The 27469-nt window shown below is 44.1% G+C and overlaps 1 protein-coding gene across 1 annotated transcript in view; it reads right to left on the bottom strand.

Annotated features, from left to right (window-relative positions):
• ALK (ALK receptor tyrosine kinase) overlaps nucleotides 1–23332 on the bottom strand; it is a 312464-nt gene extending 289132 nt beyond the window's left edge. Inside the window, exons 1-2 of the mRNA XM_069008374.1 lie at nucleotides 23250–23332; nucleotides 15769–15953 (exon numbers count right to left, since the gene is read on the bottom strand). Of these exons, the coding sequence (XP_068864475.1) occupies nucleotides 15769–15953; nucleotides 23250–23332 (268 nt within the window). The remainder of the gene's footprint in view (nucleotides 1–15768; nucleotides 15954–23249) is intronic.
• Nucleotides 23333–27469: the final 4137 nt, after the last annotated feature.

Raw genomic sequence — 27469 nt, 5'->3', positions numbered from 1 at the left:
CAAGTCAAAGAGAGTACAGGGACTTGGTTATCAATTTCTTTTGAATTCAAGTTCTCCCATAATAAAATACCTTAATATGCTTTTTTTTTTGAGAGAGAGGATAAGATGTCCTAGCTGAAACACTACTCAAAAAGAGTTTTTGGCAGATAATCAGCATGGAGAATTCTCTTTTCTTATGCTTTAAAGCCTGAAAATTATAAGCAATCAAAGGAAATTAAAAATGGAAAGTTTTGCGCAACATTTTCTATAGGCACTGTGATCTGGGCTCCAATAATATTAGAGTGCTGTGAGATGCCTCTTCAAAACACTGCATCTAAATTAATCCTTTCGGGAGCTTTTACACCATGTCTTTTTAGTGATACGTTTTACACCATCCCATCTACTAAAATGTGGGATCAGCGGTTCTGTGCTTGGTGTTAATTCAGGACTTACTACTGCATATCCACAATATGGATGTGGCATTGGGCACTTATACAGAGCCTCAACTATATCAACATTTTGCCAGCTTTCAAGGGAGAATGTCTTCCCTTGGACCTACTATTCAAAAACAGTTGTACAGACCGCCACCAGCAGCTCCAAGGGGAGATAATCAACTTTAAAGTGAGGTCAATGAACCACTGTATGGATTTACAGATGATTGCTGCATGAGAGGAACTTTTCCCACCTGAGAGATTCACATGATTGCACCACATCTTATGTTTTTTTCAAATGCATTCTGAAGTTTCCCAAGCTCTGCATGTTAGAACACTGCAACACAAAAGGAGCAGGGAAGGGCTTATTCCAGCATTTGCTGTACAGCCAACCATAAATATTTTGAATTCAGCTGTCCCTAAGTGCGAAAAAGGTAGAGACTATGAAATAGAAATCAATGGTCATGCTTCATATACTACTTGATGTTTTACTTTTTCCAGGGCTTTGATTATAGAATGTAGCACAGAATGAGCAGATGTGCATCTCCTGCTTTATGCTACTTTTTCTGCTTTGCTGCCTTCCGTGTTTCTTTACCTCCTGCATTCCATCCTAGGGGAAAGCAGATGAATTTCTGCAGGGAGGTGGTGTGGTCACTATGTTTCTTTTTTGCTGCATGCTTCTTGTGTTCCTGGAGAATAATTAAAGTTAGGAAAAAACCTGCATGGTACGAGCTTAAGTCCAGACTAGATCCAGGATAATTACGAACAATCGACCTCTGACAGTGGCCGAGTGGTGTACTCAGTATTTAACACAGGTTGAGTGAAAAGTGTAACAGGCAATTGTTCCCCCAAGACCATCACACCATGGCTTGCACTCTCCAGAGCCGTCTCAGCACAGTTCAGTGACTGTGTGAGCTATGGGTGACTCAATTCCTTGCTGCTCCTAAAAATAGTCCTATGAAAGCAAGAATGAGGTCTCAGACACAGGAGCTGGTCATACCACCATTTGTGTCACAGCTCTGGAAATCGAGTCCAGGATTTAGGAACTCAGAGTGCATCAGAGCTTTTGAAAGTTATCTTCTGTGCTATGTGATCAATCATACTGAGAAAACTGAATGGCCAATATGAGCATTTTACAAACTTCCCAAGCAATGAAATATATCCCCTACTTTCTGGACTACTGTTTTTCAATCTGATGCACGCAGTCACCAGTGATCTGGAAATACAGTAATTTGTTAGAACTATATGCAGGGTTTTATTCAATTTATAAAGGAAGGGGAATATAAGCAAAGGGGAGTGAAAGAATATTTTATTGAAAACAATGCTCCAGATGCATCCAGAACAGTCATCCGGGAGATATATAAAAGCATTACATATGGAATAGAGTTTTTTTGTGTTTCTCCCAAAGAAAGTAAAAATACAATATAACTTATAATTAGTACAAACAAAAACGAGGTTAAATTCACAGTCATATATTGTCAGAATGATTCTAACAGGCTGAATGAAAAAGCTTATGTAGGCAGAATTTCAGCTAGCAGAAAATATAAGATATTTATCTGAGTTACAAGACAGCAAGAATGACAGAACTACTAAATTCACATGCAGGTTTCTAAAATTAATTTTTGTTTGTAGAACGAACTGCCACATTGCCAGCATCGACTCTTACATACTTTGGAGCCACATACTTCTGTATTACGATGTTCTTATTCTCTTGCAGAAAACAACTGATTTTTTGTTGCTCCAAATATAGTATTTTAGTGTTTCACCCTGATTAGGTGAGTCTTTGACTATGGGACCTTCCTGATGGAAACACTGAGCAGGGTGGGAGGGTGGGGAGAGAAGAACCACAAGATAATTTACATAAGTGCATTGCAATTATTTCTCCTTAATTATGCATGCAGCTGGCTCTATTTTAAGCCGTGCCAGTGCACTGTGCACACGAGCACTAAGGGTATCTGTCACTCCATGTGTCAGCCCTTTAACATTCTCACCCACCTGCCTGCGAATCACCAGCAGCAACCAAAGAGAAGCAGTGGCTTGTGGCCACCTGCCATTCATCAGCACTGTCAGGACAAGGCTGCTGCCTCTTCATATTTCTCTCATGTCAAGACTTCCTTTGCACTGTGTTCAAAACACCAGGTCGATTTGCTCTTTTCTACCAAGTTACTCTATGGACTTCTAATTCACCAGCAAACTAAGCTGCCTCATTTTTGAAAACACAGTACACACAAACACAAATGTAGGCTGGGAGTTAAAAACAAGCTGAATTAGTGAAAAAAATAATCACAGTTGTGTTTATATTAATTAAATTAAATAATTATATACTAAAATTCAGCTTGAATCTCCTCTCAAATGACACTGTTGCACTTTTTTTTTTCCCTTCCTGGCAAAGATTCTAATTTTTGTACTAATGCTTTGTCCGGACACAAATTGAGGAAATGCTATGTTTGTCCAGACTTTCAGAGCATGGGGGAACCTTATCTTTGGTAGAAAATTTGCCAGTGCTACGTGGAGATGCTCAGGAAAATCAGGAGCATTCCTCAAATACAAGGTACCACCTGGAAAACTCTGCCATTCACAGCACAAGGACATATCACAGCCATAAAATACAAGCATGATAAATCTGTTCTAATAAGTCCTGGCTCTATCATGTCTGCCAAACAGCAAGGAAACAAAAATTGAGATAGACACTCTCATGCCCACCTAGCAGCCCAGCAAGTCAGTCCTGTGCTACCACATATGTTCCCAGTGTCTTTACATAGATGCTTGCATCGTTCACTGAGCACTGCCCACCACCTGCAGCTTATTTGGGACAAAATATCTCATAGAGACACTGCTCTCCTGGCCTCAGTATGAAGAGTGGTCATGGTGACTCAACACGAAACTGTGGAGAATTCTTAAGTCTAGAAGAGTTAGATATGCCTAAGATAATTCAAATAACGGTCTGTTTCTTAGTGGATACCCTATAAATCATTTAGCCAGAAGCCAGGGTCTTTTCACATGGAATTTCTATGTACGGCCTTGGGGGTTTTGGTATTTGCAGCACTGCCCATGCTATTTTGTCAGAAATATCCTGTATTTGGGAGATGAACTTGCATGACAGTCTGATTCTTACTAACAGCAAGGCAGCACTGCTACCTTCTCTCCTCTTCTTTCCACTCTTCTTCTCCTCTTCTGCCTCCTCCCCAAAAAAGAAATGGTAACACAAGTGGCAAAATGGAAGTTTTGTCCCTTCTTATCATGGAAGTTTATTTTAATTTCAAATACCATTGTTATTTGTGTTTCATTGAAACTGTGATGTGTGTGAAGCTATGAACTCAACTTCTAATTTGTACTAAAACTGACATGTAGTCAAGGCTGAATGCAGTAAAACACAATAGGTCCTCAGACTGCACTAAAGTATCATTATAGGCCCCATGTATTGGACATTAGATAGGATACTAAAACCAGCATTTTATTTTGGTACCACATGTAACAAAAATTATTTCACCTAGTTTTGAATTTTTTCTTGGAATGCTGCTGTGAAAGGTGTTCCACCTGCCTTTGGTATTCTACCCTACAGAAAAACATGGGGAAGAGTAAAACATTTGGTTTTATCACACAATAAATATTTGAAACCATGCATGCACCACATAGGCAAATATTTCCTATGGTATTCACCACTGAAAGTCATTCATTGACATAAACAAATCTAAGGGGTTGCAGGAAAACAGTACACAGACTCATCAAACACCTTGTTCTAACAGCTATTTTTGAAGCAAAGGATATAGGCTATTAGAGTTCAGTAGATTATGAAACCACGCAAAATACACTCATTCATGGAGATAAGATTTATCGAATCACTATTCCTCCTGTTCTTTTAAGATATTTCATAATGACACTGACAGATGAAAGGCTTGCATGCCTGGCTCCTTAGCCCAGAACACTGCCAATACTCCAAAATTTATCAAAATGACAATTCAAAGCTATTTCCCCCTAGTTATTATAGAAGGGTCAGCTGGATTTTACACAACTCATCATAAATGATTGATGAAAGACACTGGAAAGACAGTCACTGTTGCCTTCCAGGTATGCAATGCATTGCTCCAAGCTGGAATGCTAGACACATCTCAGGATGCAAAACACACTTTATAAAAGTTATTGATAAAGCCTGGGCCTCAGGGAAGTGCCATTATTTTTTGCTAATAACAATACACATATTCTATTCCTGTGAAATGTATGTGTATCTGAAAGGATGTTTGAGGAGGAAACGTGAGAGGGGTTGGTTACAGATGAAGGTTACACAAGGTGGAGAAGCATTCAATGTTACGGTCTTACAAAGAATTCAGGCTGTCAAAACACAATGATATACATCAGATTAGTTTTTCTCTAAAGATCAGAAAATAATAGACTGGCTTGGTTGGAAGATGATCTTGTTCCAACCCCACTGCTGTGGACAGGGACACCTTTCAGTAGACCAGGTTGCTCAGAGCTCCATCCAACCTGGCCTTGAACACTTCCAGAGATGGGGCATCCACAGCTTCTCTGGGCAACCTGTTCCACTCCCTCACCACTAGAATTTATTCCTAATATCTAACCTAAACCTACTCTTTCCCAGTTTGAAGCCATTCCTCCTTGTCTTGTACATAGTCTTGTAAATAGTCTCTCTCCATCTCTCTTGTAAATAGTCTCTCTCCATCTTTCTTGTTCTGGACTGGAAACATATTTATAAAAAGGACACTGTTTGAAAATATTTTGGTCATATGCAATATAGAAGGTAACATCTGAAGCCACTGGAATCCTCTCTTCCAAATCCTCTGTACAATATCAAATAGCCCAACGCAGAAATTACTTCTTTCCCTGAGATTTTGTCTCTTTTCTTAATAGAGTCAAGGCCCAAGAAGAATGCAGGCAGTTACATGGTTAATCGTACCACCCCAGAAGAAAACAACCCAGCTCAAAAGAGGAGGAAAATAGGAAAGCAGTGCTTGTACTTCTACACCCTGACTTGCCCCACTCTGATCCTAAGAGGCAAAGGTCTGCAACAGAGCTGGAAGCAACCTATGTTTGCATACCCAGCAATGCTAACACCATGTAGCTGAAGAGAAACAGCAGTTTCTCAGGGGTTTTGTTGTAGAGTTTTGTTTGGGTTTTTTGGGGGGATTTTTTGCTTGCTGGTTTGTTTTTAGCATACCGACGAGTAAATTTCACAAAGAAATTAGCTATCTTCATCGATTTCTTGAAGCTAATCCAAATACAGGACATTTCTTGTCTCTGAGAGTCTTTGTCACATAGACTCTTTGCAGATGTCTATTCAAAAACCCCACAAAACTATTTTACAAACAGCAGAAAGCCCTGAGGTCATTTCTACCTACTTTCCTGCAATACATAATCTTCAAAATTCATTTCATTTTTTCATGATAATTTTGTGATCTCTTTTGATGCTGAAAATGTTATTTCTTTTCTTTCCTGGGAGGAACTGCATTTTTAATCAGGCTTCCCAGAAAGAGCTTTTGCTGATCTTAATGTGAAAAGAAATCTATGAAAAAAAATATTCCCAGGAAATACTACTTCAGAATGACAGAGTTTATTTGACAGCACAGAAGATGAAAAGGCTTGGGTCCTTAAATCCTCTCTTCTCTACAGACCACAGAAGAGTGTTTGGAAAGCTGAACAGTGAAATACGGTTATGCCTAGAGACTGCTTGGCATCTCCTGCACATCACAGGAACATCTGGAGAGATGCAATTAGAGCACAAGCAGCTGCAATGCCCCCACTTGCTAATCTGAATTGTTTCATTGTCACCTTGTGCTCCCTCACTGACTGCTGTATCTACTGAGTGACCTGCATTTTATAAATCAATTCTCAACTGTGTTGCATTATCATACAAATATTAGACAGCGGTAGGTTCACTGATCTGTTAACAGAGCAGGCAGGTGTCAATGGGATGACCTGCTGTCTGTTGAGTGAGCCAAATACTAGTCCTGTGTAACAAGCCGACACCCAGGCTGTGCCCAAAAGCAGTTAGGGAACTCATGCATGACTTGGGATTCGACAATCTTGTCAAAAATCTGTCAGCTCCCTAATGAGAAGCGCTGCTTTATTCTGCTGATGTGCGTGGTGAGCAATCACGTATGCAGAGTACCATAAATCTGAGCATAATATTCCAAGCAGATATACTCGGTTTGCTGGCATTCACAAAACGGCAGAATAATACAGCTAAGAACATGTATTGCAGGGTAACACAGCACAAGCTGCACTAAAAAAGCCCAGCCAAATTCTATTTGATGATGCCTGCAGTCACAGAATCACAGAATGGTTGAGGGTGGAAGGGAGTTCTAAACCCATTTAGGAATTGCGAAGACAAAACTTTTTAAAGTTTTTGGTGTGCCAAGAAGCTGCTCTGCAATGGTACAGATGTTTGCACTTCACATTTCTTACCCCAGTAGAGAGGACAGCCATGATGGTCAGGCCCTGCTCAGCTGACACTCTATTACAGACACACAGAGTTTTGACTGAGACCTGAGGGCTGCAGTGACCTAGGGGAGCTCACTGCCACCCATTGTCACCCACGGCCAAGCACTGACCTGGCAGGCACCAGGCTGTGACTCATTGCTGGGTTTCACTGGGGTAGCAGCACGCATTCATCAGCACTAACAAGTAAATCACATCAGACGCTAAACGGGGAAGAAAAGAACAAAGTGAACTCCATGATCAAAGAAGAAGAGGTCAGAATCTCTCATCTTCCCTGCAGTATCAGAGATGCTTCCCAGTGACTCAGATTACAGCACAACCTATTCAGCACAACGCCTCAGGAGAAAGCTAAATTCACTTCTAGTCCCTTCTTCCTTCAGCAACATCACAAGGTTCATCGATGTCATTATTTTATTGAAAAACAAGAATCATGAAAGACGATGGAACTGCTACAAAACTTCACTTTTCACGTCTCTCAACTCTAACAATTTGTCATTTTCTTGGGTGTTAGTCTTACTTGTGTTGACCTCCTCAGTGGCTCCAAATATAAACACTTTTAAAAACTGTATTTCAAGGAAGATGGTTAACAGGTGAAATCTTAGTTGTTTAATTCATTAGTGAATATCTTCAGTTATTGAATAGCACAGGAATAAGCATGAATACTAGTGAAAAATTGAGTCCTTCACTACTGAAACATCAGTTTAAAAAAACAAAGTAACTCTTCATTTTCCAGATGATTGTGGCTGACTGTGAAACAGTGAAACTGCCCTTGTCTCTCACCACTTTAAAGGGTAGAGCTGCCAGCCGCATTTCCCATTCAGCCAGCAAAATAGTTGACTAGTCAGTATTTTATCACCTTACTGTGGAACCTCCCTTAGGTTTGTCACAGATTTAGTGCAACTCAGAGGAGCTGCACACACTGCTTTTATGAAGTGCCTTTATGAGAAGAGTTACTTGCTCAGAATACAGTATAAAAAAATAGGATTTGGGAAGGAACCTGTAGAGGAAGTCACATCAATGCAGATCTGTGTAGGATCAAGTCGTGACACTGTCAGTCACAGCAAGGCACAACTTCAACTATAATCAGCCTTTTTGGAGGAAGAGGCTGTTTTGGGAAAGGATTCCTGTTTGCTGTAGTGCAGAGTCATAACACAGAACCCAGCTTGCTGAGATAGGGAAAAAAAAGTCCTTAACAGAGAAGCTTATGGCAAAAACAAACAAATGAATTTTTCTGGAAAATAAAGCTCATCTGGTCTCTGCATTTAAGGCATTTGAGATTCAGGTCATTAGCACTGAACTCACCCCTCTGCTGCACTTGCCCCAGCTTTGGCTCTGATCCAGGAGGCTTTTACCTGTGACTTTTCACAGATGTGAATTGCAAAACTGAACCTTCATGGAACTGCAGCTCCAGAAGTCAAGCACCTTCCCTATCATTGGGCATGGAACTGAAAGGAATATCTGAAATCCCCTGTGTGTGACCCCAGCAACCCATACCAACAATAGATGCTAGAGAGAGGCAAGAAGTACCTGTGTTTTACCCAGAGAAAACAGAACTGCTTTTGGACCTGCAGGACTCTGTTCTCAAGAGACACAATCATCATTTCAGGATTATGGAAGTGCCCATGAGGGTCTGGAGAGATGTTTTAGTAAAGAAGTGACCAGGGTTGGGAGGACAGTGATAAGGCTTTAGACAGTACAGTGTTCTCAAAGCCACCCTGAAAGCCAGGCTTTCATTGCTAGGCTAGAGATGTGCATGGAGCAGCTCAAAAGTTGCCACATAAAACTTATCTTCTTATGGCAATCCCGAGACAGAAACCAAGTTTGTATTAAGATGGCTCACAGTGCACCCATGAGAAAGAAGTCTTGGTTTTGCCATGAAATCAAAATTATGAATAAAACAGATGTGTCCCAGGATGTTACCCCACAGGAACAATCAATGGACCAGTTTAGAGACTAGGAAAGAAAAGTTCTGAATTATTCTAGTTTGAACTAACACAGGACATTAAAAGACACTTTTATGTTAGTTGTAACCTAGTTTGGTTTGGATAGGAGTTTTCATTTAGGTACTTTGCCTGTTCTTCCTTCTGGTAATTCTGCTGATGTGACTTTAATACAATCTAGGCTGACCTTCCTATTATTTTTCCTTCCCTTGAGCGTTTTAATCTGGACCCCATTCTACGATTCTCAAGTGCTTCTGGGGAAAGAGATGAGAGTGATGATAAAAGACCTGTTAAGAGACAAGATCATACTTCAGCTCTTTATCTTTGCAGATGGGTTTGACTATAACAGCTACATTGGAAAGGATTTTAGAGGTAGGAACAAGGCATTTTGTATCCCTTCTGGAGTAAAAAGTCACGTTCTCCTTTCAGATGGACATCTCAATTCAGTTGGCTTTTTCTTTTCAGAGAGGATATCGCCTCATTTCCCCCTTTCCAATCCCTATTTTAAAAAATAACTTATTTTTAATCTTTTAAGTGACAAAAGCGTATTTGAAATAATTTTAGTATCATATACTGAGAACTTTATCATGGGGCAGAAAGGGCAAATTCATTAACCTTTTCAATTTCAAGTCTGGGATACCATGCAAAAGTGCCTTACCATGAAGGCATGACCACAGTAGCATAGGCAGAGTGAAAAAGGGGAAGGGTGCTCACCTTCAGTTTGGAGACCTGCCTGGTCTGTTTGTTCTGAACAGTACCTTGGGGTAAATAAAACATCATTTCATTTTAATAAAGGTAAAGAACTTGAAACTAGGTCTTCAGGGGTGCTATGCTCAATAAACAGTGGATGTAAACATTTTAAGAGGTGACTATCAGAACTTTTATTTCCTTAGACATATTCTGGTCAGCCTGATAAGCACTTTCCTCCTGTCATTGACCTCTGGAGAGCTGTTTTCCCCTTTGCTTGCCCTAGGATGCTCTCACACCATCATTCCCCTTATTGGGTTGATGCTTCCCTTGTTTTAATTTAACTCAAAACGCAGACATACGATGCCAAAGGTCTAAGAGTGGATTACAGAAGTTTGATGTTTAATGGCTAACACACACACACTACAGGGAAGCAGTTATGCTCAAAAGCCCCTTCCACAAAACCTTAAGAATTCAAGAACAAGATTTCTTAGCATCTCCCACAGTCATTTGACCTGTGTAAAGACAGCACAGACAATACTGTTCCAGCCACTAAACTTAGTGCCAAGGCCTTCTTTTGCATTTCCATCTAGTCTAAGTGCTGACAAAAGTTGCCAGGTTGAAAATAAGTTCTATTTTTTATCTTCTGACACAAAATATGAGGTGTGCTATGTCTCCCTGTGCACTCACAGCCCAATAGCAAAGAGCAGAAAAGGTGGTTCTTACCCAGTCTGTCTGTACCTGAGAGCAGGAGAGGGGAGCAGATGTACAATGGATAGATGTCATTGGCTTAGGTAGGCTCAGGATCAGCCCCTTATGCCTCCCATCAAACTCTAGTCCAAAGCCTTCAAGAAAACCTGAAAATTATGAGTGTTCAGAAGAGAAACCCCTGACTATGCTACAGCCTAAATCTGGGACATGTCTCCACTCAGTTTGATCACTCTTATGGGATGACAGTCATTGCTTTCTCCACAGGACACTATACTTCAAAGCAAAGTAATGTACTGCCTTCAGTTACACTAATGCAATCCCCTCTGATTTATTCCTTCTACCATTTCAGTCAACGTCCCAGCGAGTCATCTACTTACCAGCTGCACATCTGCTTGACAGCTTTAGGGATCTTTCTCGAGCAATAAGTCCTGAATGTCTTTCCAGGGTCTTATGCTTCAGCTCTTTACTGTTTAGAGGATATTGCTCTATTTATCCTCAGCTTCATAGTCCTCTTAATGTTTATCTACCAGCACTGCCATCTTTCAAGCCACTGTACTAACAGATAAGGCCTTCGGCATCTGATTACCAGTCCAGTTATTATTTGCTGTTTGTCCTCTATATTTAGATGTATTTTACATGTTTGCTGGCTCCATTTCCACACACTATTATCCTTGTCAGAGACAGAGAATAACAGATGTAGTCATAACAATGATCCTGTAGCCAGCTCCACTAACATTTTGGTAATTCTGCTCCCTGTTCATACTCCTTTAGTCATGATATTCAGAGTTAATAGCAGCTGTCAACTTACAATGGAAGGGATGGATGAGCTCCACTTTCACCTGTTGAGGGGTTTTTATTATTTGAGTACGGAGCTATTTTTTTTCTTTTAAACTTGATATTTCTCCTAATAATAAGATAATTACTATCGAATTGAACACAGACACAAGCTGTTGGGTCTTTTCCAACTGAGTTTCAGTTGCATGATTTGTCTAAGGTCATTTCTCCACAGGAAAATGGTTGTAAAATAAACCCCGCTCAGACCCGGCTACGTTCTACTGCAGTCTTATCCTCCTTTTCTTATTGGCTTGCACTTCTTAGAACAAAAAGAAATTCCTAGTTTTCCTTCAAAACCCCTATCTCCAGCTTGACAGACAGCCCTTGGACAATCTGCTCCCTTGGTGTTCCAGTGTACTCACTTGCAGGTGAAGTGGGAACTACAGTGCTCTTTTCTTGCAGCTCTTCAGTGTTCCCTGCCTAGGAAGGGGCTCTACAAATGCACAGAGGGAACCTGACTGTCCAAATCCTCAAGACTCAATCTAGTGTGGCATTGTCTGTTTTCAAGCTGGAACTGTGTCTTTCATTACACTAAAGGTCTCCCTTCCCATTAATCTTGTTGAGCAGCTCTCCTCTCCAAGCTCTGCTGCCCGCAATTTGTGATTCCTTATTGTTGAGCATCCATCACACGTAAAATCAGTTCTAAGCACCCCATTACTCACATATTTAGAGATGTCAAAGCAAGGCTTCCATGTAGCTCCCAGAGCACTTTAGAATTCCCTTCTGCTTTCCCATCAAAAAGGCAAAAAGGACAAAAGCAGACAGCATCTTATTTGAACTTACCGGGGAGGTAGATTTCCTTATACAGAAAGTTATGAGGTGAAGCAAGGCAAAAAAAGGCGACTACATAATACAGCTACAGTTAATGATGCATGAACATCACAAAGATCAGCTGAGCAAGGACCCAATCCCAGGTCCTTCAGGTGACTTTTCCAGTGCCAATACAACAGGAGAACTTTCTTTGAAGACCCTGTATGGAAACTGAGGTGAATTTCCTTTCTCATATTGTAGTTTATATTTAGACCACTGTGCACAGCATTTAAAGACCTGGAAACCAGAGTTTTCTTTAGCTCAGCCTGGTCTTCAGTTTGGTTTAGGGACCATCTCCATTCATTGTTATGATATGTACATACAAATGTATCCTGAGGAGATCAAGGAAACTGGGAAATTTCTGGGGAAAAAAAGCACTAATATGGGGTGTCTAAAGAAGTTTTATATATTTAAGCACTTCCATTATTGGGAAGAAAGAAAGCAGTGGAGCTCATGTCTAAAAACTTTGCATTCTCACACTCATTATTAAAAAGGAAAGTATCATCAATTGGTCTCCAGGGTCTATGCAGTAATGGATTCCTTTTCCCAGCACAGGATTGCTGTAGCTCATTCATGCACTCTCTCATTCATTCATTCGCAATTGCACAAACAGACTCTGTAAACAAAAACTCTTCACCAGCAAACTCTCACCGTGCCAGCAATATTAAGTGGCAAGAATATGAACACCCTGCAGAGAAGCAGAGGCAAACAGTTCTTTCCTCTTATCAGTATAGTTGATCCTGCTTTACAACCAATGTAAAAAGATAGGTTACACTGGTAATAAACCTCAATACATTAAGTCTCCGTACAGACTGGTTGCTGAAGGCTTAATATCAGTCATAATTATTATCCATAAAATGTTATTGAATCGGATCTTAAAAGTTAATGCTGCTTTGTTTCAGGAGATAAAGGACAGTAGGCTGGTAAGGCAAAGAAGGAAACATTGAGCTTTTGATCAATCTTTGTGTGATTTAAAACCTTAATCACAAAAGGGATTCAGCACTTCAAATACTATCCCAAATCCTATGAGCTGGCCTAAGCAGAGCCCAGTGGCAAGAGTGATTACTAAGAGGATGTTTTCTCTTTGAACTTGGTACCAGCACCCAGATGGAGGATGTAACTCTTTTCTTGAACTCAGGTCTGGTGAATGCTGCCCTTTTAAGAGAGATTGAAATGTGGAGTTAGTAGGTAAGGGCTTTCCAAAGCTGTAACTTCTATGTTCCATTTGAAGCCTTGCTGCTTGCAGCATCACCTTCACTCATAGGCATTTAATACAAAATGCAAAGCAGGTGCCCTGACAGAAGGCATCAGGCCACCAGTCAATGGAGCACATAAGCTGCCCTAATATTTACAGCAAATAAAGACTGCTGTCCTTCCTGTCCACAAACACAGAGGATCTGGATGAGGGTATGAGGGTCAGCAAGGTGAAGTGCCAGGTCACAGCTCTTTGGTCACAACTACCCCCTGCAGCACTGTATTGCAGAAGTGTGGCTGGAAAGCTGCCCAGAGGAAAAGGACCTATTTGACAGGTGGCCAAGAAAGCCAGTGGCATCCTGGCCTGGATCAGCAAGAGTGTGGCCAGCAGGACTGGGGAAGTGATCAGCCCCCTGTACTTGACACTGATGAGGCCACACCTCAAGGGCTGTGCCGAGTTCTGGGCCCCTCACTACAAGAAAGGCATTGAGGGGCTAGAGAGACTCCAAGAAGGGCAATGGAGCTGGGGAAGGGTCTGGAGCACAAGTCTGATGAGGAGCAGCTGAGGGAGCTGGCGGTGTTCAGCCTGGAAGAGGCTCAGGGGTGACATTATCACTCTCTACAACCACTTGAAAGAAGGGTGTAGGCAGGTAAGGGTCAGTCTCTTCTCCAAGGTAACAACAGACAGGACAAGAGGAAATGGCCTCAAGTTGTGCCAGAGAAGGTTTAGATTGGATATTAGGAAAAATTTTTTCACTAAGAGGATTATCAAGCATTGGAACTGGCTGTCCAGGGAATGGTGGAATCACCCTCCCTGAAAGCATTCAAAAAATGTGTAGATGTGGCACTTAGGGACACGGTTTAGTGGTGGACTTGGCAGTCCTGGGTTAACGGCTGGACTTGGTGTTCTTAGAGGTCTTTTCCAATTTACACAATTCTGTGATTTTATTCAGCTTTCTGCACTAATACAGCCCTGCCTTTCCCTTTTTGTAGTACAATATTGCAACCATCTGAAGCCATTACTCATCTCTACAAACAGCCAAGAAGAAGAAAGGTTCAACATGACAGCTGGGAAGGCGCAAAGTGGACCAGCATGTGTCCTCCCCTCCAAAAGCCACAGTGCTTCCCAGCCAGAAAGAGACCTTGGCTCCCATGTAAAACAAGGCTCATCTCCTCCCTTGGTTACCTAGCAAATATTAATCATGTTATGGACACCCAGGGTCCTGCAAAGTGAGGACAGATTTTAAGGTTCACCACAGGCTGTAGTTCTTTGAGAACAGAGAAGTGTGTTCTGACTTATGTGCAAATTCTCAGCCAACCCTAACTAGATTCACTCTCTGCCTCTGTAATGCACCTGTTTTGCAAAGCAACCATTAAATTTGGAAGCTTTATGGAATGCAACATTTTTCAAATCTAAAAAGTATGCCAAAGAAATCATGCAGAAGGGTAATAGGAAATACTTGCAGGGAGACCTACTCTAAATCGTCTACACATAGATAAGGCACCAAATTCCTTTCTTTAAAGATTTTATTAACCTTTTGCTGATGGAAGGAGATTACTGATTGAGAGCTAGATGAGGTCAGTGCAGCAATTATATTTTGAAACCTCTTCAAACAAGGCTCTTGTACAATGCAAGAAAAAAGTTGACAAAATGAATTGTTACTTAAAACGAGTCTTTTAGAAGAATAATTAACCTATAATAACTATTCTGGCCTCCTCTCCAGCCCTGAAAAGTAATCCTTTCTCATTAGCTTCAAGTTTAATTAGCATCAATAATGAAACAGCTCTTGGAAATAACCATTGCATCACGGTCTGTAATGCTGACATACCCTGCCCTACAAAGGGAAAGGCCACAGGGTGATGTCTGAAGATAGGGAGAGGCTCAGCAGATCACAGATGCTCCCAAAACTAAGAAGAAAACTGTATTGCAAAAGGTGTGCAAGATGACAAAAGCAGATTTATTTAAAGACAAGTGTCACAAACAGTGTGGAACAGAGAAGACTCAGATAGCTTTGCCAATAACTGCTGCACTATTTCCAGCAAGCTAGTGAGCCTCTCAATTCCAATTTCTTGTTCTTTCTTGGCCTTCTGGCTGAAGCAAAGAGAGAGACTTCACCATATAGTATATTCCATACGAGAAAATTCTATTCAGCACTTGCAGTACAACATAATCAAATAATGCTTTTTCCATCCCCAGCTTCTATGATCTCTCTGTAAAATAGATATAATAATGCTTAGCATTGTCACTAGGGTGATAAGGCTTAAAGTACTTTGAGAATCCAACATGAAAGAGCCCAGACACTCTGATGCATCTGAGATAAGTCATTACTCAATGGGCCAGCAGAAACAGCAGGTGAATGCCAATGTACAAGTTGTAATTAGAGGTCTGCTGCAACTTGCAGAACACTGAAGCATCACCACAGATTTCTCGTAGGTGAAGTCACATATATTCAGCTGCATGTCACAAGGATTACAGCAACTGCATTCGGAAGAACCACACCACCTTTCAAAACTGAGCTGGAAAGAAAACTTCAATAACATAAAATTCTTAGAAGGAGTATGACATATGAAAAACACCATTTCCAGTATGTCTACTGAGACTAGTATTTTCTCTTCCTAACAGACATCAAGAAACACATAGCACAAGAATCCACACATGGACATTTCCCACTGTACTCCCACTCCCACCCTCACACTGCAGGATCCTGCTTTTTTCCCCCTGCACTCACCACCCAAGTGTTCTCTGCTCTTCACCTTATAGAGATCCACCTTCTCTCCCTTTGCCCAGCTTGTAACTTGAAGACAGAGTAATGGTTTTCTTTCATCACAAGGTTTTGTAAGATACGACACCAGCGAGAGTTGCTTGTCAGTAAGGAAGTGGGGAGAAGCTCGCAGAAAGAGCCTGCACCTCTTTCTTCACAGTGCATTACTGCAGGGAAATCCCAGTTCAAAATGGATTCAGCATATGCCCTTGTTTGAGCAGGAAAGGAGTTCTTCTGCCTTGATGTAAACACTGGAATGCCAGTGGAAACTCTTGAGATTTGCAAACTGAGCTGAAGAGTTGTAAAGGCGATGAGACAAGTTGCAAAGGGGATGCCCCACATTTCTAGAACCATGTAGTTAAAAGGTTTCAGCCTAGTATCTCCACTTTACCATCTATAATCCAGGAAGAATCAGGTAATCCACTGAAGTTTTAAACAATCTCAAATCCCCCCTTCTGTGCAAATGTCTGATATCTTAAGTAAAAAACCATAAAGGATAAACCTTCTCCCAGTGCCTCCACAACATTCTCCTTTCCCAACCAGGACAGACAGTGCTCGATTTGCTCAGCAGTCCCCATTAGCCAGAAGCAGCCAACACCTGCAACTCCTCACTGCAAATGGAGATGGTGCCCAGCTGCAGCTGCCAAAAGCACATGGGCAGCTGGCCACAGCCTATCCCGTTCTCACTTTTCATGAGGGTACAAATGGTCTTGGTCAAAGACTCACAAAGTATTCAAATTTCAAATCTAAATTTGACTAATTGGCTTCAAGACTGGTGGTGTTTTAACAGCTGAAGGCAAGGCTCATAATTTTTTCAAAATAAAAGAGAAACTGAGTTTCTTGTAGCATCAACCAAAACTCTAAGTTTGCTATCGCTGAAATGAAGGAAATAGCAGTCCTTCGACTATTAGCAGTGCAGAGATGGGAATAAATCAATATGGTATACTGGCTCTTTTCGCTTTTCTCTTAAAAAGCTGAGAGTTCACACTGCACTTTACTGCCTTTATTCCAGTTCTTAGAAAGTAAAAGCATTAGTAAGCCATTAAAAAAAAGCACCTTCTACCAACAGAGTTCAAAAGCAGTCAAAACTACCCTTGCTTTGCAAAGTAACTGCCACAAAGGGAAGTATTTCATGTGGCACAAGATGTCAATGGCAGAGCTGTGTACTGCAAGACAATTACGTTGGAAGTCAAACTAGAACTCAATTCTTGAAGCTACCTACTGAAGTTCTTTGGCCAAAGAATGCCTGTTGTTAGAAACTTGTCTGAAGTCAGTTTGAAGCCAGCCACCAGTTCTTTCTACTGGATACACTTGGTACACTTCAACCATGTCACAGATCCTACTTGACTAACAAGGGAAGGTGATTCTCCTTCATTACAACTGACAGAGTTCACAACTTCTGCAAGTACAGATATCTAAGTCCTACCTGTGCTGCCACAGGGAATTTCTGAGTAGCCATGCTAAGCAGGATAGTGACAACCATGAAGCTACTTGGCTATCTCAGTCATAAATCAAAATACTCATGTAAATTAGACTTGAATCTCAAAATGTGTTTCTTGCCTAAATATTTAAACACATAAATAACTCCAGCCATTCCAGCTTGTCATTTTAAGCTTTCTGACATTTATTGTTCGCAAGAAAAGAAAGGTCAGACTTATCAAATCTGCATTTATGCTTCCATGACATTTTTCTCCAACCAAATCTTTCTGAATTAAAGAAGCAAGACAAATGGAGCACGCTTCATAAAGGACCTTTCTCAGCCCAGCACTGCAGTCTCAGCAACCATGTTGAGCTCAGAAGTGACTTCCCAGGAAACAGATGCTATTGCTCAGTGGATAAAAGAGATCTGGAAAGCAGGCAACCTGAATTGCTGTTTGCTATTAGGTAAAATCACTTGTGCCAAAAAAGTTGATCTCCTAGTCTCAGTACACTGGTTCTGAGTAGCCCAAGAGGATACTTTATTGTGAGAATTAGACAGGAAATGTCCAGGCATAGTGTGAAATTTGCCGCCATTTGAGAAGCAACTTGGACTCTCAAAACATCATCACTCCAAGTGAGTTAGCACTGATGTATCCAAAAGGTGAGACCTTCTTTATTAAGACAAGGCTCACTTAGCTGGGAACTTTGTAAGTGCTAAATCCTGCCAATCTCCCCTCAACTCCTCTACTTCTTTTGGCTAATTCACAAACATCGTCACAAACACATTTTATTTCCTATCATGTAATGTTCAGGTGAGATGTGCAGTGAACCAAATGACCAGATTACTTCAGGATCCAATTCACTCAGACACTGCAAAACCACCTTTGATTTTGAAGAATGTCTCTGCTTTTGTATAATAAAGCACTTAAGTTTCCCTGTGCACTTCTTTACTGTAGGTCTTTATTCCCTGTTTTTAAGGATGTGGAAATAAAAGCACAGCAAGTTTAGAGAAAATGTATTTTTTTAATGTGCCATGAATGTTCATTCAAACATAATGAATTGTTACTTGTCCCCCTTTTGGTGTTTGTTTATGGCTATTTTACTGAACATGCTTATGAATAAGAACATTCATAAGAACCATGAGCCTAAAAGTAAACAAAATTTGCAGAAAACAGACCTAGAAATCATGAACACATTGTGCATAATCCTGGCTCCCAATGAGGATCAGAAACACCACATAACTCTGGGAAAACAAAACCATGTGATCACATCACACTTTCCACGTACCACACAGAGAGCATAATTTCTAACATTATCTGTAAAATAATCAGTAACAAATTTGCAAATCCTGGTGGCTTTGTTGTGAAAGCCTCATGGCTTTGCAAGCCGGATTTTTGTGGTAAACACAGAAACAGTGGACAAGGCATCATGAGTCAAAAGAGTCATAAGCTATGAGTTTTCTCGACTTTTCTTAGTGCTGATGGAGTAGGAGAGTGACTTGGACAGGTACAGGCAGGACAGCAGTAAGATCAAGGATCATACTGCCCACAAAGCCAGGCAAACCCCATCACTAAGCAACTGGTTTCCTCTTCAAGAAGCATTTACAGTTCAAGGAGAGGCACTGTGAACTGACTAAATCCACATTTCTGGAGAGCACCAATGACTGGAGGTCTAGAGGGAAGTGCTACATACCTAATAGTGCAGGAAAGACTGGGAAAGATGCTTGTAAGCATACTCATGATTCACTGTGATTTAGCAACTGGTAATCCACATGCAGCCCACTGGTACCCATGACAACCCAAGGGTAGAACAGGAAAACATTGATTTGCACTACACTTCATGTCTAGAGTAAACTCAAGTGCAACTCATGCTATCCTTAAGCTTTGGACTGGCAAAGCTGGCTTGATAGATTAGGCAAAGCACAAAACCCCAGCAAAGAGCAAAGCCACTTGCACTACAACAAAAACCTTTCAGAAGCCTGATGGCAATGCCTCAGTCTTATCCACCAAGTTCTACCACTTTATCAGAAGAGCAAGATCAGATCTCAGGTGTGGCACACAGTTGAGGATGAGAGAAAACCAAAGAGCAACTGCAAAGTGATCGATATCTTTTACCAGTTTTCTGCTCAGTATGTCACAACTCCAAGCTCTATCCTTTGAAGGCAGCGAAACAAAGCCAAAATATAATGAAAGAAAAATATAACTAGGAGACCTTGATTAAATGCTGGTACCTCTAAAATATGCAGAAATTATACTGCAGACTTCACCACAGTCAAATTTCAGCTTGGAGCTCTGATTTTTATTTACAAAATGTCTGCTTTCAAAGCCACATTTTGATCTAGTCCGAAGTTCTTTCTAATCTTTAGGCAAAGGGTTCCTCCTGCAAATGAGTTCAGGTGTATAGCAGCAGTCCCCTAAAGATGTAAAGCCTAATTGCCTCAGCATTATAACAGCATTGGTATGTAGTGAATGCAGACAGTTTCAGGGAGAATACATGTGGCAAGTTAATAAAATTTTAGATGAAGGCCACAGTGCAGGAGTAATATTTCGCCTAGCCAGAGGATGAAAAGTTATGCATTGCTATTTAAAAAATATAATTGGAATGTTAAATCTATTTCATGAATGAAAATACATTGACCTTTAGAGGGAAGAATGACTCATTTTCAACCCTGTATGCCCCTTCTTAACATATGCTTCCCACCTTTGCATATGTAAGTAGCAATTAGTTTTCATGGGAAGTTATTTTATGGCCATTTCAGCTTATTAAACTTCCTGGGTAAACTCACAAGAAACCTATTTAGCAACATTTGTGGCTCAGGTGCCCTATAGTGAAAGAACTGGTTATCTGTGAGGTTAACATGAAAAAAAAATCCAAATACCAGTACAGCATTAGTGTGGAAGGGCTCTTGGATTATTTTCCCCAAGAAAGCTCAGTAACCTGTCCAGAGTACACTGCTACAGAGAGCCACTGTGGTACAACACTATAGAGCAAATCCTGTAAGACCAGATCTAAAGCTGGCCTGAATATCTCCTAACAGTAATGCTCACATTGGCTGTTCACTTCCCCATGGCAATGTACTGGTTTTCATTCAATTCTTTTGGGGAATGTTTCCTTGGAGGGAGAGCAGAGTTTCCAGTCAAAACCATAGACAATGAGAGAGCAAAGTCAACAGCAACCTGGTAGTTGAGAGGTTCACCTCAAATACAGGAGATCTGCAGCACTGCACTCCTGTCCAAGCTTCTTTCTCCATTCCTCTGCACTTCTTGTTTTGTGTCTTTTGTACAGAAAAGATTCAAATTAATTTGATTTTTTTTTTTTGTCCCAGAGAAGCACTGGGGGAAGGCTAAGAAGACAGTATTAAGTCTGAAAGCATTTCCAAGAGAGGAAAACTCTCTTGTACCCAATTTTGAAAAGGCCAAGCTGACACAGAAATGGTAGATGGGCTGAGGACCAGTTTCTCTAAATGGAAGCTTTTTCTTGCAGGATGCTCTGTTCCCACAAGGACAAGTGTGAGAGAAATCTGGCATCAAGAATATTTGCAGGAGAGCCCTGTAGAAATTCCTGTGAACTTTATGGCTTGTCTGCTAAACAATGGCAGCCCATAAGTACATCCTTTACTAATTATTCAGTAACAGACTGAGACAAAGTGCTTTACACTTTGTGCAAACATACTGTCAAAAAAGGAAAAGGTTCACTCCAGTTAAATTTATCTTTAAGCCAGAAAATGAAAGTATAAGTTAAAGAGAATAAAGTATTATTTACAGGACTCTCTTGTCACCTCTAAGATCGTGGGAATTCATCCCCTCGCCATTTTTTTTCTCATCCTAAAATAGAATTCATTCTCTATTCACACGGAGGATAATGTGGTGAAAATAATTTAGCAAGGTAATTATACATTTTTCTGAGAAGTACTGCAACCCTGGGCATCTCCAGCAGACAAGAGGGGGAAAAAAAGCCCTGTATGCCACCATAAGTGGAGCAACTTTCCATTGTTGATGGGAGGATTGTGTTGTTTGAAATCCATTTCCAATTAGCTTAAGCAATGAAGGAAAGGCTCAGTTGCCTCAGGAAGGGCTTTAGTTAAGCCCCGTACACATTAGCTGCAATGGTGTCAATAACTGCTGGTATCTTGACGGGCTGGTGGATGCTGTTCGTGCTGTTATCACTCTGTCAGCACATCCTGCTGTCGACAGGGCTACACAGCACAAATTTAAGGCTGCCAGTGACACATGGTGTTCACATAGGCAGCACCTTAACAAAGCAGGAGGAATGGATTTCCTGATGTTGTTAAACAAACTTACATTACAAAAGCAGGGCAAAGCCACTGAACAGTGTAACTATGCTAAGGTGTCACTGCTGAAAAAGCAGAGGTGCAATTCAGAAAGAGGCCAGGATTCTACAGATTATGAACAGCTGCAAGGAGAAGTTACCACTTCAATACAGGTATAGGAGGTCCATATTCCTTCCCTCTGCTCCTCCTTTTCCTGCATCCTCTATGACTGACTTTGCATGACTGTGTTGCAGTAAGAACAGCAGAGCTTTGTCACCAACATGATTTTACAGGGGCATAGCTTCCTACTGATCTGGAAAAACATGCATTTCTTCTCAGCAGTGAGACAACAGACAAAATAAAGCCTGTGAGTTTTACTAGCTTTGGTTAAAGCTCCATTGCATTGTATTCACATCAGAGAACCTGTTAGCTCTTATGTATGCCATTCCCTCAGCTTAAAAACACACCTTCATCCTCTAAGAAGACAAATGCATGTCCTCCAGCTCCATCATTGCTGTAAGTACCTCAGTAAAGATGGCATTCAAAACTAAGGCTTCACTGCCAGAGGAGATCTGTAAATCAAAACAAGTGCTAATCACAACAAATTCCCCGAAGAGAAAGAAAAGGAGACGGTAGGTTTTGGTGTCTTAAATTTTTAATTATTCTTCCTTTATGGCAATGTAGCAAGGCAAGAACTGCTGGAAGGTGTGGGGTGTTGGCCTCACCTAGCCACCTTGTGGTGGACAGCACCTCTGTGTTATCCCTGCCAGATCCAACACAGGAAGAGCTAAGCGGGGTACTTCACAGCTGTAGGACTTACTCACACACAGCCTTACCCTGGCAGTCGGCTTTGATTTTTATTTCAGGCAGCAAGGAAAAAGATGGGTTCCATTTGTAGTTCTTCAGACAGCTATCCCAGTTTTTTCAGATGAGCATCAAAAATCAGTTGCTCCAACTTTGTATTCAAAGCCCAGCACTGACTTCTCGCTCCTCTTGTGAATTTACTTAAGTGTATTCTGTGGTCCATTAAGTAGGTGGCTACTCAGGGACACACCACTGACTTCTACAAAGCTTCATAAAATGTACCTAACTTAACTCACTGTGACAAATTATTTGGACCTGCAGTCCTCCAGGTATTATATTCTTCTAGTAGGAAAGGCTGAATCAGAGCTTCTGTTAAAGGTACAATGCACACACAGAATGGAAATTTCTCTTGATCACTGGCCCAAAACAGAGTCCTGATTTGAGATAAAGGAGCTGCCCCAAATTGTGACTGCCAATCACTACCCACAAGAATCAAAATTCTAAGCCAGGTTCTCTCTTTACACAAGTACCAGTGCTGCATGAGCCTCCTCAGATGTACAACTTCTTGTACTGTGGGTGTTACAGTGCAGTTCACTAAGGATCCTTTGGGGCTTTAAAACGGATAGAAATGTCAAACAGCCCTTATCTTTTATGTTTAAGTAAGAGTAATAATATTAATATCAACAGCCAATAACAGTGATAGTAGCATTAATGTCGGGACCCAGCTTTGGAGATGTTTGTGCTGTTCCCCGGTCTGCTTGCACATAACCTTGAAAACACTTGCAGCACTTTGAGGAAGCACCCCTTTTCAGGATGATATTTTTTAAGTTTCAAAGAACCTGATCTTGACGTCCTTCGACTAACGACACTTTAACCTTTGGGTCTTGCTTGTTTCGTAAAAATCCCTCATCACTTTCAAAATAGTCGTCCTGGCCCCACCAAAGCCCTTCGATACATTTCGCACCGGTAAAGCGCAGCCCTTAGGGACAAGCCGTGAGGGGAAGGCGCGACTGCTCGGGCGAGCTGTGCTTCCCGCATCCGCGGGGCTGTCAGTGCCCGGGACGGAGCGGGGCGCTGGACGCGTGTCCCAGCGGACAGGGCGCACCGCACCGCCGGGACACGGCGGGGGCTGCGCGGGAGCGGGCGAGGGGCGCTGCCCGGCGCGGTGCGCGGCATGCAACGCACGGCTCACCTGCCGCGGAGACGTGGAAGAGGAGGCGGGGGCGGGCGGCGCGGATGGCCGCCGACAGCCCTCGCTCGCTGCCCGGGAGGGCGCCGCGGCGCTCGGGCATCAGCCGCACCCGCAGCCGCCCGTCGCCGGCGCGGAGCCACCAGGCGAAGAGCTCGGTGAGGTTGAACTCCAGGTGCGCCCCGCCGGAGCCCGGCGGCGGCTCGCCGGCGCAGCCGTCCCGCACGGTGCCCTCGCCCACCTCCAGCACCAGCTGCTTGGCGCGCCGCAGCCGCCGCCCGGCCGCGGAGGACCCGGCGGGGGCGGCCGGTGCCTCGGCCCGCGGCAGCGCCCCGCGGGCGGCGCGGAGCAGGGGCGCGCAGTCCAGGCGCAGGCGGCACCGCGCCGCGGCGCGTCCCGGCGGCCCCAGCACCAGCTCCCGCACGTAGGTGCGAAACAGCGAGGGCACAACGAAGTCCATCGCCAGGCTCCTCCTCTGCAGCCGCGAGAGGCCGGGGGTGTCCCGCGGTCCCGCCGCCCCCGGGGCCAAGCTCAAGGCGAGACAGGCGGCGGCCAGGAGGCGGGCGGGCAGCCTGCCCCCAGCCATGACCCGCGGGGGGCCGGCAGCGCCCCGGCCCGCGCCCGCGGAGCGGCGCCGGGGAGCGCGATGCCGGCGCGGTCCTCTGCGGAGGGAGCTCGGGGCCGCCGCCGGCCGGTCCGCGCGGAGCCGCCGCTGCGCGGGCTTTGCCGGCTCCAACTACCCGCCACAACGCAGGCATTACCCAGCGAGCGCTGACGTCACGCCCGAGCGCGCCCCCCAGCAGCCAATGGCGTCCCCGGCAGCCCTCATTATGCAAATGCACGGGGGCGGGGCAGGCGGAGCGTTCATTGAGGGAGAAAATGGCCCGGCGGCCCCCGGAGCGGGGCCGGGGTGCGCGGCCCCCGGGGACCGGGCTTGGGCACGCGCGGCACCGGCAGCGGGGGCGGCCGGCGGCCGCTTGCTGCCCGCAGGGCGAGACCCGGCGTTCCGGCAAGAGTGGGGCTGGAGCCGCACCTCCACATGGCCCGGAGGGGCTGGGGGCGGGCACCGGGCGCCGAGCCCGGCTGCCACCCCCGTGTGGTGAGGGGCTCTGGGGTCCCGTTCCCCGCCTCTTCTCTCTGTGTAGACAATGATGTACAGACCTGTTTGCTTTTCTTCCTTCCCTTCCTTTTCTTCCCTCTCCTTCTCTTCCTTTCCCTTTTCTTCCCTCTGTCCTCCCTTCCCATCCTTCCTTTTCCTCTCTTCCTTTCCCTTCTTCCCTTCCTTTCCTTCCTTACTTCATTAAAGGCTGATGTCCATAAAAGAACCCTTTCCTCTGTAGAGAAAGAAAGAAAGAAAAAAAAAGATAAGCGAGAAGTAGGGGGGGAAGAAATCTTAGAGTATAAGTCATTCTAAAAAACTGATCAAAATTCTTCCATTTCAGCATGAAAACAACAGCCTTAAGAAAGGTTCATGCAACAATTTCCCCTTTTTTACCCTTCATAAATACAATATAATTACTGTAATTACATTAGTGCTGTGCCTTAGGATAGCTAATCATAACTCATTCATATTTCTGGAAGTTGCCTATATGAATTAATGACTTATTATTATCTCTTTAGTTTGATACTTAATGCATGTATATTTTTATAATCCAGGTACTTTAACTATATAATCATTAGAGTGCAATTATTCTGTCGTGCAGTTATTCTTGTGCTTATATCAAATTAATGTTAATACACAGATATTGTGGAGCAGAACCACAGCATAATGCCTCCATAATTGTAATGCCACAGAGTGTAATTGCAGGCGCAATGCTAGAAAAGGGAACCATGATCTTTTCTGTACAGAAGCGTTGAGGAAGGAACTTCAGGGCAATTGCTGAAGCATTAGTTAGATAATAGAGTTAATACAAAAAAAGCCCCTTCTGTGCTGTGTTTAGCCTCATAGAGGTGAGCTAATTCAAAGCCCATCCAAGAGGCTGGCATTTCTCTGGCTGCAAATGCTTTGGACATACCCTTGCTTTCCCCCAGCTCTTCTTATTTCACAGTCCACTAGATCAACTTGCTCAACATGTGAACCCTAATCCTTCACTTTTCAGTTTAAATGACTTTGGGTCTCAGTCTCATCATGACCCACCAGTAGGGCCCCATCCCTGGCTCTGGGACAGGGCAGAGATGCCCTGGCATAAGTCCCAGCACCCTAGGGCTGGATGCACCCATCCATCCCAATGCTGACACCAGGGCTTGGCCTGGAGGAGTTCAGGGAGGTCACCTGCAGCTCACTGCTTGCCTCTCCTCTCTGCAGCCGAGCATCACCCTGAACCCACAGCTCTGCCTGGCCCTGGGCCAGCTGTGGGTGCTGAGCAGCAGGAAGGAGGCAGCGGCAGAGAAAGAAGAGGAAGAGGAGGAGCAGGAGGAAGGCAGTGATGAGGATGGGACCTCCATCATCCTTATCAGGCCCACGTGCAGTGCCACTACGGGGTTAGTGGTGGTGCCACATCCCACGGTAGGGCAGGAGGGGTTCCCAGCACATACCACCCTGGGAATGGCCTCTGCCTCCCTGGGCAGGGAGTGGATGGGGACATTTCCATGTCCTAAATCCCCATGTCACCTTCTGGTTCCCTGCAGGAAACGGTAGGAGCTGCTGTTTTGGCAGCTCAGAGGGAGCCATGGCTTGGGCAGCACCTCTGTCCTGCTCCCACCATGGGGCTTTGTCCTCTCCCTGTGTCCTTCCCCACGGGGCAGGGCTGTGCAGGCACATCTGCCCTTGGGCTCAGGGAGCAGCAGGGCCTGGCACTGGTTCTCCTCTCTTTCTGCAGCTCCCAGGCACTGAAGGAGCGGTGGGTGGGAACACTGCAGGGGTAAGCTGGGAGATGCTCCAGGAGCAGCCAGACAGGGGAACACAGCTTCCCGGCTGGGCAGAGGTGCCTCTGTGGCTGGGGGCAGCTGTCAGGCAGAGCTGCCCAAGAAGAGAGTAGAGGCAGCTTGGGGCTTATCCACCTCTCTCCTTGTCCCTTCCCACTGCACAGGACAAAGGGAGCCCAAAGGGGCCCTTCTCCCAAGCGTCTAACCCCTGGAGAAGGAGCTGAGCATCTGCTGTGCAGTGCCTCTGCTCTGGGCTCTGTCCCTGAGCTCTGCTCCCCCAGCCGAGCCGCAGATGCATTACTGCTCCCCTTTTTCCTCTTCTCTTTTACCCAGTGAAGGACACTGAGTGCCAGGAGTCTGGAGAGGCTGGTTGAGGATCTGGCAAAGGTGAGAATGGCTGCCCTGTGGCTGGGCTGGGGTGCCAGGGATGTGTTGCTAGTGGAGTGAACTTGTGTGGGAGGGAGGAAGGGTTTTTGATGCCTCTCTGCAGAGGGATTGGAGAGCCACCAGGAACACTGGCATATCCTTGCCAGTGGCACTGGGAGAAATGCTGTTGTGCAGGGCAAAGAGCCCATGAGGGCAGAGGGTCCCAGCTCTGTCACACTCAGGCTGCAGGGGCTCAGTAGCAGCTCCCCAGTGCCCTTTCTGCTGCAGGGCTGCTCTGCAAGCACATCTTGGCCCTTGCAGGCTGATCCCAAGCAAGGGCCTCCAGTGGCCCTGTCTGGGAAGGGAGGAAGCTTTGCTGCTCACAGGGTGAGTTTTGGAAGAAAAGGCAACCTTGTGCTCTGGCTGAGCTGTGCTCACTTGTCCCATGAGTGTCACCATGCAGGTGCAAGACCCCAAGGGAGAACATCACCTGGACAAGCAAGGACACCCGTTGGGTGATAGCCATTGGATACAGTTCTGGGGGCACAGAGAGCCTCCATTGCTGCCCACAGCTTGGAGAAGGGCAGGGCAAGAGCTGGGACAGGCTGTCCCAGTGACATGCCTGCTTTCAGGAGTCTCTGAACCAAAGCCACAGCTCCAGCTGTCGGGTCCCTGCCTGTCCTGTCACATTGCTCAGCAGGGCGATGTCCACTGATGGGCTTTTGGGATCTGTGGAGGTCCTCTGGTCCAACTTC

The sequence above is a fragment of the Aphelocoma coerulescens genome, chromosome 3 (assembly GCF_041296385.1).
Source record: "Aphelocoma coerulescens isolate FSJ_1873_10779 chromosome 3, UR_Acoe_1.0, whole genome shotgun sequence".
Taxonomy (NCBI): Eukaryota; Metazoa; Chordata; class Aves; order Passeriformes; family Corvidae; genus Aphelocoma; species Aphelocoma coerulescens.
Note: the sequence above shows the minus strand (reverse complement) of the source record. Positions and strands in the feature narration are given on the sequence as shown.